Source organism: Puma concolor, chromosome E2 (assembly GCF_028749965.1).
Source record: "Puma concolor isolate L17-30 chromosome E2, mPumCon1.1.hap2, whole genome shotgun sequence".
NCBI lineage: Eukaryota > Metazoa > Chordata > Mammalia > Carnivora > Felidae > Puma > Puma concolor.
Window position 1 is genome coordinate 43,120,058 of NC_141681.1, and position 13,106 is coordinate 43,133,163.

At 52.5% G+C, this 13,106-nt stretch overlaps 1 protein-coding gene across 1 annotated transcript in view; it reads right to left on the bottom strand.

Moving 5' to 3' along the window:
* The window catches only part of PEPD (peptidase D), a 111,013-nt gene that overhangs the window by 78,437 nt on the left and 19,470 nt on the right, over window positions 1-13,106 (bottom strand). The window contains exons 5-6 of the mRNA XM_025914208.2: window positions 7,616-7,663; window positions 5,950-6,011 (exon numbers count right to left, since the gene is read on the bottom strand). Coding sequence (XP_025769993.1) covers window positions 5,950-6,011; window positions 7,616-7,663 — 110 coding nt within the window. The remainder of the gene's footprint in view (window positions 1-5,949; window positions 6,012-7,615; window positions 7,664-13,106) is intronic.

Sequence of the window (13,106 nt, forward strand, 5' to 3'; positions counted from 1 at the left end):
ATAAATCTGTGTGGACCAACACAACATACGAAGATGCAATCTGTATGCAACAACAGCACAAAGGAGGGGACAAAACAAAGCTATATAGAAGCAAATTTATTGTAGACTACTGAAATTGACATTAATGCAAACTAGACTGTTATCAGTTTAAGAGGTCATTTGTAATCCCCCAGGTAACAACTAAAAATATAATTAAAACAAGGGCACCTGGGTGGCTCAGTTGGTTAAGCCTCCAAATTGGGATCAGGTCATGATCTCATAGTTCATGAGTTCAAGTCCCACATCAGGCTCTGTGCTGTCAGTGCAGAGCCTGATTTGATTCTCTGTCTCCCTCTGTCTCTGCCCCTCCCCAACTTGCTCGCTCATGCGCGCGCTCTCTCTTTCAAAATTAAAAAAAAAAAATAGCTTAATGAACTGAGCTCATCAGCATATAAAAAGGATACACACCATGACCAAGTCCAATTTAGCTCAGGAATATAAGGTTACTCTGACAGACAAAAATAATCAGTGTAATATGCTCTAATCTATTAATTATATTAATAATTTATATCAACAGAATACAGAACAAAACCACATAGATACAGAAAAAGGATCTTACAAAATCCACAACCTTTCGTGATAAAAAAAACTCAGTAAACTAGGAAGAGAAGGAAACTGCCTCAACCTGATAAAGATATCTACAAGAAACCCACAGCCTACATCATAGTTAGCGGTCAAAGACGAAAAGCTTTCCCCTAAGATGAGAAGCAAGGCAAGGATTTCCTTTCTCTCCACTTCTGTTCAATACTGTACACAAGAAACATCTGTCACAGTGATCATACACTGGAAGTCTCAAGAAATTTCAAAGCACTGAGATACAGAAAATGTACACTGATTACAGTAGAATTAAACTAGAAATGAGTAACAGAAAGAAAACTATAAAATCCCAAATTGTTTGGAAGTTAAGCAACAAACTTCTAAAGTCCCACTGTTCAAAAAAGAAATAACAAAATTAGAAACTAAAAGCATGAAAAATCAGAACTGGTGAAATGCAGCTAAAACAGCACCCAGAGGAAAACTGATACTCTAAAACGTACTTAGTGGAAAAGAACACTGAAAACAATGATCTAAGCTCCCATCCCAAGAATGTCCCTTTCTTCTCTCTCAAGAAGCTAGAGAAAGAACAAACAAACCTGAAGAAATTAAAGGGAAATGAAAATGTACAGAAATCAATGAAATAAAAGGCAGACATAAAAATAAAGAAAAATCTACAAAGTCAAAATGTGTTCTTTGATAAGATAAACATAACTGACAAGGGGACCCCAGAAGACAAAAAGATCAGGTCGGGGTACATCATGTGTGACCCAGAGCCCAAGCTGTCAGTGGGAAAGCTGGGGAAGCCTGACATGGCCCAGCACAAAGCACAGGCCTCAGCAGAGAAGCTCCAGCAAGTCTTCAACCCTTTGGATTCTGAGCCCTGCTCCATCTCAGGTCAGAATATTACACACAGGGCATGCTGGCTTGTGACCAGGCAAGGACTCTCCATGGCCCCATTACCAGGGTTTGAAAAACACCTATCTAATGCCGTGGTTGTGCAGCTGGTACCCCCACTGCTGGCTGAGCCCATCGAAGAAGGAGGGACAGAGGAGAGAAGGGAGAAGGGGGCATTAGCAGGCCGGGAGGATTCTAGCTCTCCAAAGCTGTCGGGAATCCTAGCTACACAAATTCAAAGTCACCTGACTAATTCAAAGTCACCTGAAATGCTGTAGAATCAAAGCCCTACTTGTGAAATATCAAAGAGACCTCAGGCAGCCAACATGGTTTGGAGTCAAGAGCAGAGCAGCAAATGACATAAATCAAGACGACAACCCAGGTTCTGCCTCCCATTTCCCCAAATGTCACTTTGACATTAGGAAAAGCAATGGCCTATCTACTCAGCAGGCAAACACAGCAGTAAAATCTCACTTTATAAAATGTACATACGTATGCACACGTGCACCCGTGCACACACAAGCAGCAGAGTGACCCAGCGCACAGGTAACATGGATATAAAGAGACAGGTAAGATGAACACACACACAGACAGGCATGCGCTTAGGAAGAGATGCACGTAGACACACACAGATGTGTATGCAACACACACACACACACACACACACACACACACACACACACACACACACAAACACAGGCATGTAGACGCACCCAGACTAATCCACAAAGATCCACCCCTAAATATACACACATAAACCCACAGATGCACACAAATGCACACTCAGATACAAAAACACTCAAGACAGGGGCACCTGGGTGGTTCAGTCGGCTAAGCGTCTGACTTCGGCTCAGGTCATGATCTCACGGTTTGTGGGTTCGAGCCCCACATTGGGCTCTGTGCTGACAGCTCAGAGACTGGAGTCTGCTTTGGATTCTGTCTCTCCCTCCCTCTCTGCCCCTCCCCCGCTCACGCTCTGTGTGTGTGTCTCTCTCAAAAATAAACAGTAAAAAAAATAAAAATTAAAATTAAAAAAAACCCACAAAAACCAAAAACACTCAAGACACACACAGAAGAGTCCAAAAGACATTCACCGCAGCATTGGTGGGGTTTAACTTGGGGTGATGAAATTTGGGTATTACCTCTGTGTAGTCAGCATTTTCTATGATGAGCATGTATCAACTGAGTAAAAACAACAACAAACCCATCAGTGCCTATGAGGGTGGGGAGTGCGTATCCTAGAAGCAGAGGGTAATTCCCTGATGGGCTCTGCCTGAGGGACGGGTGACAAAGGGTGAGCAGTATGGGCCCAACCGTCCCTGTCCCTGTCCCTATCCTCCTCCCTGCAGTTTCTAACCCAAGGAGGGAGGCGAGGCTTGCCAGAGAACAGGCCCTAGAAGGGCCCCCCACTGCCCACCCTTGCTAGGGGCTGGGGTGGGTTCCTATCTCCTCATGGAGACTCCATGGGCCATAATGAGAAGCCCACACCTCACATTGATACACAAGTTAACAGTAACCACAATGCCAAGTCCCCACGCCACAGACCGGCATTTTGTTGCGATCATCAGGTTTTAATAAAGTCCCTCTATTTCCTGGATTTAAAAATTCACATCTTTGAATATTAATACTCCTACATTAGCAACCCCCAAATTCAGCAATTTCATATTTAACTGCTTATTTAAATGGAATTCATTTGTAACCAATTGTCTTCAAATATGCAAGGCAATTTAAGTAAATGCCAGAAGATAAGAGATATGCTTGTCCCGAATAACCAGCTGATGTGAAATATCGACCATATTTCTCTCTCAGACAATGGCATGACACTGAGCCCTCAGTAGCTCACTGCCCTGGCCTAGGGTTCCTGGGCAGTCTGCCTACTTTGAAGGGAACTATTTCATGCCAAGAAGGCACCCCCATGGGCCACTTGGCCCCCACAGATCATCTTCTCCTTCATGGTCAGTCTCTCTCTTTCTCTCTCAGGAAAATCTGCTCTAAAATCTACCTCCTCAGATGCTAACAAAGATTTATCACGCCTGCCCACCTCTCCAGGCAGCTGTGGGAGGGAGCCCACGGGGAGACCTCACATCCCCCCACTCCTACACAACCAGCCTCTTCACCTCAGCTCTGGCTCACCCCAGCCACAGAACAGTCCTGGCCATGCCCTCTCCAGGACCCGGCAAGAAGTACCCGACCCCACTCTCCAGAGCCCATGGGGTGTCTGATCCTTCCACATCTTCTGTGGGACTTATCCCTGCACCAGTGTGGCCACACGTGGAGCCGTGGCCTGCGCCAGAGCCCAAACTCAGCACAAAGCCCAGCAGACTCTCCCCACCTGTTCCTGTCATCCCAGAGAGAATAGACACACTTCTCGGTGACCCCAGGGGCTCCAGGCCATCAGGAGGCCCCGGTGCATGTCTACCCTTCCCACCTCACCCTTGTCTTCCTGTTCCCTCTGCTCCTGTTCTCTACCATCACCACCACTGGGAGACCAGACACATTCCCCGACGTGGGTAGCAAGCGGCCTGACCCTGATCTGAGAAGGCTGAGACAGGTCTGAGGTCTCCCAGAACCAAACCCACAGCCCCACCAAGGTCACGGACCCAGAGGCAGCCAGCCCCGGGGAGCCATACTTGGAAAGAAGGTCGCAGGCCAACTGTCCACCTGGACCAGTGCCCAGGGGGTCTGGACTGGGTGGACATGTTGAGGCCACTATTCTACTACAAGCTCCTTCCTCCCCTCAGGCCAAGGGATAAAGATGGCCTGGGATGGCCCATCAGCATAAACCAAGAAGCGAAACCGGAACTTCTGCCACAGCAGGTCAATCAAAAATCCAAGATGCAAGGTGTTTCAGAGAAGTTCAAAAGGGTCAAAACCAAAACCTCCGGGAATAAGGTGCTTTATTATAACCGATGATAGAAGCTGATGGAAAGTAGGACAATAGCAAGATTCACCTTGCTTAGGAAACAGGCTATTATTAGCCCCAGCAAACAGCTGGAGACAAGGCAGGCAGGTGAACGTGGTGGCTGAGCCGCAGCAGCCCTCAAGGACAATGGCAGAAGTCAGGAGGAGGTAGAGTCAAGGCGCTGGCAGCCAGGATGGTGGGAGGCAGGGGTCTGAGCTGCACCCAGAGCCCAGGAATATAGACATGACTTTCTGTACAGAAGCCACTGGCGGGCAGCTGGAGGCAGAGACTGGGGCCCAAGGTCATACCCGTGGCGTGTGGGGTGGGGGCACCTACCACAGGCTCCTCCCCAACAGAACCCCTGAGGGTGGAGCTGCTCAAAGTGTGCCCCAGTGGGATGAGAGGCCCAGAGGGAAGGGAGGGAGTACCATGGGCACGTTGGTGTTGGTCAAGATGGGTGAGCAGGGCAGCGGCACGTCCACAGTGCTGGGGGACCGGGGGAGGCTGGGCCCAGGACAGGCCACGGTGGGCTGGGCCCCACACCTCCCCCTCCGGGGCCTGGGGAGAAATGGCAGCTCCACAGCCAGCATTTCAGAGAGCGAGCACGTGGCGTGGCCGTTCTGAGGAAATTCCCAGGAGGACGCAGGGATTTGAGCAATGAGAAGCAAACCTGATACCCGCCCCCGTCCCATTGCTCTGATCATTGGGGGAGTGATACATATTTATGAGCTCATAATCCTTCCTAATCACCCCTATATCACACAGCCGCACAAACTCCCTGTGGCTCAGGCTCATACATAATTATAAGGCACTTCCTCTGTCACCGCCTCAGTCCACCAAAGGACGACAGGACGTGGTGGCAGTGGTGCAGAGTTAGGCTCCAGTGGGGGAGGAGCTAGGAATGGAGGCCCAGGAGCAAGGCTGGGAGCTGTCCACACTCAGCAGCCTGTAGGAACAGGTGCCTCCATTCAAGGGCTCCTCTGCTGCAGCCTGGGGCCCCACAGACGCCCCAGGGCCAGGCACGAGCCGGCCCAGGGACACAGCACAGCTAGCAGGCGGCACTCTCCAGGGGCCTTGGCGTGAAGGGGACAAGGAGGGCAAAGTGCTCTCTCTGGGCCCCACATCTGCCTTCCTGCCCGGAGAGGCCCAGGAGGGGAAGCAGGGATTGAAGACTCGACCTGGAGCTAAATGGGGGAGTAAGGGCAGGTAAGGGGGTCCCTGAGACTGGGGCAGCAGGGGACTCAGTCTGGGAGAGGTTAGCAGCCAAGAATAAGAAGGGGCTGAGAAGAGCAAAGACCACAGAGCTCAGAGCAGGTGTCCAGAGGGAGAGCAGGCCCCCGCCTGTGTGTGCTCCCCAAGCCTAGGCAGGTCTGCACTTGCATTATGGAGCTCAACAGAGAAGAAGTTGAAGTGATTTTAGGCAGATTGTTTTCTAAACATTTCCTCAAAATGCCCAACTAACTCCTTAGCCTCTTCCTGTTCACGTACTTTACGTCTAGTTTGTAGACAGGGCAAGGCCTGCTGGTGAGATGTGAGGGGGGCAGGACGGAGACCATTCCGGGGGCCCCAGGACTCACCTGCTGATGCCCTCGAAGGAGGCCTCCCTGCAGACACTGCCGCTGTCGGTGTTGACACCACGCTGCAGAGACAGAGGGAGCGTTAAGGGTAGACTCGTCACACGGGGCCACGGCGCAGGTCCCCACAGCCTGTGTGGGAGTGCCTGCCTCCTCCATCCAGCCTTAGGACTGGGGAAGAACCTAGAGCCCCCACCCCTGCCCGGCAAACATATCCATCCCTTCCTGCCTGTCAGGTAGCTCCCAGCCAACCTCCCCCTCCCCACAAAGGCAGGCAGTTCCTTTCTCTGCTGCAGCTTGAAAAAGGAGGAAGGGGCCACACAAACAGTGTCCCCGGGGGCACAGGAGCCTCCTCTATCAGATCACTTTGCCGAAACCAGCTCAGGCTGTGCAGGCACAGATGGGGGCGACAGGACCAGGCTCCACCACCAATCTGCTCTCCCGGGCCGGCCTCATCTCCCTCACACACATATGTGTACACACGCTCCCCACTGACGGGGTCCAAACAGCACTGTCAGATCCAGCCCTCCCGAGATGCTGGTAGGACCCAACTCAGGCATGACGGGCCCTCCCCAGTGACACGAGGAAGCTGCACTACATCCCTCTTCTTTCTCTAACTGTAAGGAGACTCCAGGTGGAAAGCACAGGAGACAGACCAAGGGACTCAGAGAAGAGTGTGCCATCCCCACAGAGACAAGGCCTTCTGACCCACCCTCTGCCCTCAGGAACCGCAGGCCGATGTTTAATAACGGCCCCCAGAGAAAACACACCGGACCGTCTCTGACCACAACCATCTCACGGAGTCTTCCTTCTTGGCCATCAAAAGAGCAGAGCGGAACAAAGAGAACATGTGAAGGGCTCAAGTAAATAAATAAATAAGCAAGAAGAACCATTTCTGAAGAAGGATCGATTGACAAGGGAGAGAAAGGTCACTTCGGGAGGCAAGAAGGGTTGCACACTCTCCATATCTGAAACTCCCCAAGGTCAAAAAAGCGCAAGACAGCAGGCTTCTTCTCTGAGCCACTCCGCAGCCCCAGTGCCCCCACAGCCCTGTTTAAGGCACCACAGGCCCATCGCGCACCCCAGCCAGCCCCAGGTGGCACCAGGGACCCACCACACACCCTGCCCCACGTGGTACTAAGGACCCACCATGCTCCCCACCCCACCCCACCCCATGTGGTACCAGGGGCCAGCCGTGCACCCCACCCCACCCTCAGGCTGTGGCAGGCCCTCGGCCATTCAGTGTACCCGATTCTAAATCTGATGCCACAAGCCCAGCACCCTCGTGGGCAGATGCCACAGGTGCGTCTTTAAAATCCTATTAACAATGGAGGAGACACAGGGTGGAAGCACATTGATATTCTACATCCACGGACTCCAGGAGCTCAGCCTGACACAAATACATTCTCCGGCTGGGTTTTATTTTAACCCTTAGAGTAGGTATCTCGTCACAGCGGCCTTCTGCCAGAACACAGCACATCCCAGGGACACGGGAGAATCGAGGTCGTGACCCTGGACACGTTCAGCCACCCCGGATGAGAAGGTGTCGCTCTGTGTCACCGATGACCATTCCTCTAGGTTCTCAACCCTCCCCTATGCCTCTGCTGGGACAGGCAGCTCCCCGAAACCCTTCCCCGTGGTGTCCGGTCCCTGGATACCAGCCACTTACCAAAGTGAGGAGCACAGAGGGGCCTTGTGATGTTAGGACACTGGCAATCTGAAAGGTCAGAAAGAAAAATCCACTTTTGAGCAACCGTGAAGATGTTCGATGGAGATGATACACCACCATTACTTAATCATGGCGGCTCACATTTATGGAGCACAGTGTTAAAACGGGCAGTGACGTTGCTGTCCCCATCCTGCCGCTGAGGACGCCGAAGCTCACAGAGGCCAAGGGACTTCTGAAAGCCACGCGGCTATCAACTGGCAGGGATTCAAACCCAAACATGGCACACATTCCCACATGCTGCCCTACCTCCAGGCCCCACACACATCCCAGGCTCCAAACCGCCAGACCTGCCCACACTGCGAGGCCAGCACCTCTGTCCATCTGCCAGTCCCGCCTAAAAGACCTGTTCGTAAGAGCTCTTAGGCACTGATCCCAACAGCCTCCTGTCCCCAGGGCAGACACTTTCCTCCCTGTCCCCTGTTCATCTCCTAGACCCTGTCTACCCTCTGTCCCCCATCCTACATCCCTACTCTCCATCCCTGCTCCCCCTTGACCCATGCAGGCCTCTTGCCCCTGCATGTTGGTTGCTTTGCACCCTGACGCCATGAAGGAGCGTGTCCTGCAACCCCATCTCTCCACGCCTTTGCCTGGGCTCTCACCTCTGCCTGGCGCGCCTCCTCTCCACCTCATCAGTGTGTACTGAGAACCGAGGCCCTCTGGCCCCCTGAGACAGGCTCGCTCATTCTCTCCTCTTCTGCCCCATTCCTTCAGCAAAGCACCTACCACCCTGCATTAGCCATGACATCTGTACCCCAAGAACGCCAACCACCCCAGTGGGAGCACTTTCTCCCTCTCCTGGCCCCCACTCCTCAGTCTGCCCTGCATCTTGGCTACTGCATTTGAGCCCCCCCCCCTGCAAACTCCACACCCTGACACAGGGCGAGAGTGAGGAAGATTTGTTTGTGTCTTAAACAGCCTTACTGAGCTACCACTGACATACTCTATAACGCACATATTTAAAGTGCACATTTTGATAAGTTTTGACATATGTATATCTATACATGATTTTTTAATACTGAAAGGCTCCCAGAGAAAACCTGGAATATACTGAAAAGTATAAGAAGATAAAATACACCTACAATCCCATCCCCAGAGACTTTTTTTTTTTTTTACCTCTGCACATAAAAACAGAGATCTGTAATGACATTTGGATCATAAGGAGTTACACACTTCACTTATTTCCTGAGATTAAGTACTCTTCAGCCACGTGACTCCCACCAGTCACTACGGCCGGGGATGGTAAACAGCCAATGAGCCCCTGATCACGGCCTGTGCCAGTCCTCCAGACATCATCTCATTTCGCCACCCGTGAAGCTGGTGCTACAAATGTCCAGATTTCACATATGAGAAAGACTATGGGTTCGCTCATTTGTTGAGGTTCACAGTTAAAAAAGAGCGAGCCTCGGAGCTGAACATACGGCTGCATGGCCCTCTCTCAATAGATATGGCACACGATTTACTTACTCATTCCTCCACTGGACACTTAAGTAATTTCTCATGGTTAACCAGTATAAGTAATGCCTGAGGAACATTCTTCTACACGTGTTTATTTCCTTAACATAAATTCCTTCAAAAATTTATTTCCTTAAAAACAAAATTAGACCCAGTGAGACTGCTAGGTGAAACGCCATATATGTTGACCTTTTTGATGCCACTGGCCAGGTTACTCTCCACATGTGCACCAACCGTCTTCCCACCATGTTGCACAAGGCTCCCTCCCCACCCGGACCCTCCCCTCTGACTTGGAACCGCTCTGAACACTGAATCGCCCACCTCTGTGCTGCACAAACCAACGGCTTGGCTGAATCCCCGCCACTCCCGAAGGCCCTCCTGGAGGAGTGGGGGGCGGGGGGGGGGGGGGAACTCATTAAAAGAACAAGAGCTGTGCATGTCAGGCCCCTGGGTGTGTTGTCACGTCGATGTGAAGGGTCTACATTCATCAGCACGGAATGATTCCGTCAATTACGGCAGCAGCACTGGAGAACAAGCAGGCACTTGGGGATTGTATGTGCTACTGTCCTTGGGAGAGGGGAGCCACATAACAAATGTGTGGTCTGACGGTTTTTCTCTCGGCAACGGCTCAGGACGTGCCGGTTAGGAATAATGCAGAAAGCAGTCCTCTCTGCACCGCCTGATGCACAGGCGGGTCGAGCCCCGACACCGAGCAGGCTGGGCGTCTGCTACTTCTGGCAGGGCAGCGTCTTTCATCGATCACGGCTGCTTGAGCGGGCCCTGGTTACCTTTGCGGTTGCAAAACCTCCCCCAGCCTGGCAGCTCCACCCGCCCTTCCCCACGGACACCCATTAGCAGTACATTCTCATCAGCAGACCCTGATTCCAGGCCTGGCGATGAAGGAGACGGGACGCGCCTGTGTGTCGCCAGCTCAAAATGCAGCTCCAGCACACGGGACGGCACGGCTCTGACAGCACAGGGCCTCATTTCCACGGAGCGGTGGTCACTGGGGACCCATCAGCTCTCACAAACCAGTGCCATTAAATGGCCCTGACTTGCTTCGTACCACGGCCAGCATCGATTTCCTGGGCAGCCGGGCCTCTCTGGCAGGTCGAGGTAGATGGCACACACAGAATTTAGCAGGGCCTTGTGCACAGGGACCCTCCCCACCTTGGGGACAATCAGAGGCTTCCCGAGGACATCTCATGCGCCTTCATGCCCAGGGTCCCAACCAGGCCTGAAGGCTACTCTTCATGGGTGATGATCCAGAGAAAGGGGCAGGACAGTCCTTAAATGGTGCTGGTAAGAAAGCCTGCGCTGCTCTAGGGAGCTGGACCTTGCAAGCATCTGAGCTTTTAAAAATGAACTCTTTTCCATGGCAGTCAAAAACAGGGGTGCAACTTGGTGGCTGGGAATGCATTTAAAAACATGAACTTGTTTCAAAAATTTAAGTATCAGGAAAGATCACAAACCACATGGATTTGCAGCCACTCCTGACAAAATGAAGTTTCCAGCAACTCTGGACCAGCAGTCCAGATGTAGCAGCCATCCCCACAGGGCCCCCCACACCCCTGCCCTCAGACCCCGCCATTCCCTGATGCCTCTCCACACCGAGGCCGAGAGGCAGGCAGCATCTGTCTCTGTGCCACCACAATGGTATCTCTTTCATCCATCCGGCCTGCATCTGAGCCAGTGACGCTGGCACCTCCCAACATGTGCCCGGCACCACAAAGGAGAGCAAGCACACGAAACGTGCCCTCCACCCTGCAGCTGCCCTCCCATGAGGAATGCCAGCCTCTGCACCACACTTGAGTGAGATGTCTTGAAGCACCTGCCAAGGTTCTCCTGAGCACCCCGTTCTCAGGGAGGCACCATTTGCTCTACCTTCCTAATAATTCACATCAGGTTGTCTATGGGGATGAAAGGAACCAGGCAGCCATGTTTCCTATATCAGACGCCTGCATTTTATACATGACGTCAAGTGACCAGCCACAGCCTGGGGTGCGGGCCTTCCTGCCTTCTTTCAGAAAAGACAAGTGAGCTGCTTCCCATCTGTGATTTGTCACAAATAACCAAGGCTGCCCAAAGCCAGTTGGGGCTCGGCACCATAGAAGTGGCCTGAGGAGTCCTTTCCTGATCCAAGGGGCTTCCTGTCACCGTCTATGATGGAGCAGGTCCCAAGCACCTCAAGGGCCCCCCAGCACAGGTGTCTTAATCCAGTAGTCTATATTGTCAGGCTCCATTTCGAGCCACAGAAAATCGAAGTCACTTGGGAGTCTATGTCATCCCCTTTGTCTGATCGGGCAAATGCAGAAGTGGAGGGTCTCTGGGGTCCAAAGGTCCTGGGGTTGCCCCCTAACTCTGCTGCTTCCCCGGCTAAGGGCCCACGGTTAGGGCCTTTCACCTTGGCCTTGGCTTCCTCTGCAATGGGGCAGGGGCTGTGGCCTGCATGGGATAGGGCACAAGGGATGTTGCTGGAATCAGCAGGTGCCACCCCAGAGTGAAGCATTTGACGAGCTGTTAACAGTGAGCCTCGTGTCCAGTAAGAACCACAGTGGCAACAGTGATGAGAGTACTGATTAACGATGACAGCAGCGATGATGGGACACAGAAAAAGCTCCTGGACCTGAGATCCTGTCCTCTGAACTCCTCTGAAGACCTCATTTAATATTCTGCTTTGTACATACAGACTCAGAGTGAGCTGCTCTCTGGGGCTGTAATTCTACACTATCACTACCGGCTCTCCCGTCCCGCCACTCCAGACTCTGTTTCACTGCATTTGGAGGCCAGTTCTACTCTTCTCCCCCCAGATCACAGTACAAACGGAGTTGAGTTTCCCCCAGCCATAAAAGCAAAAATGTCAGAATGCAGCTGGGGAGGCTGCAGTGAAGAGATGCTCTGACTTGGTGAGTCCCAGGCTGCCCCCTCCAAATTTCTGGAAAGGTCAAGGTCCCCAAGGACGATAACGTTAAAATGCAGTTTATAGAGGCAGGAGGGATGCACTTGCCAAGAAGAGGGTCAGGAACAAAATGGGAACGAAGGATGAGCGGGTCCCTCACTCCCTGGTACTTAGAGATGCAAGGTAAGTAGCAAATGACCTCATTAGGAGCACGTGAGTAAATGTTCAGGCTATTTGAGATCCTATACCCAAAGAAATCAATACAACAGGTCACAAGTGTATTAACCGACTCTTTAGATGCTATGAGTTGCCCCCCAGTAACTCAGTATTGAAATCCAAGGACAAAACGAAAGATCAAAAGCCACCCTCTCTCCACAACCCAACCAGGCAGAAGGTGCTGCAGAAACAGGTGCCCGTGGCCCTGGGCGTATGGGTGCAAGCCGCACTCCTTCACCAAGGCCCCCCTGACCAGGCACCGAGGGCCACAGTCACCCTCTGCACCAGACCGTGTCCTGGCTACGGAGTTCAGCCCTGGGTCCCAGCAAGCTCTGATGCCCACACACCCCTGGAACATTTACTCAAGCTGGCTGGCTGGCTCCTCTGCTGCTTCCACATGACCCCCAGCACTTAATGTACGTCCACGTGCCACCTTGGTCTGGGGAAATTGGCATGCGAGGGCCCCATCCCGCCAATCCTGCCAGGCTGGCGGTAGGCCTGGAGCAGCAGGCACTGACGTGCTTGGGGCACGGGGCCTGCAATACAGGCCTCCCTGTGTACCTGGCAGTGGCTGCAGTGTTGGAGGCCTTGGTCCCCCAAGGAGACCATGGGGGCGCACGGCTGTGCGCTCACCTCTGCCCCAGTCCTGCCCCATCAGCAATGAAAGTCAGGGGCAGCCCCTTGCTCTGGATTCGGGACAGATGCAGAGTCCCAGAAGGACAGTCATTCACCTACCCAGGCCACATGACACCCCTGGGCACCCACGTTGGGAAGTAGATTAAATCCGGGGGCCTCCAACTGCACCCCACCCACAGGTCTCTCAAAGTCTGGGGTTTTTCTGACAGCAGCATCTGCAGCCGGCAA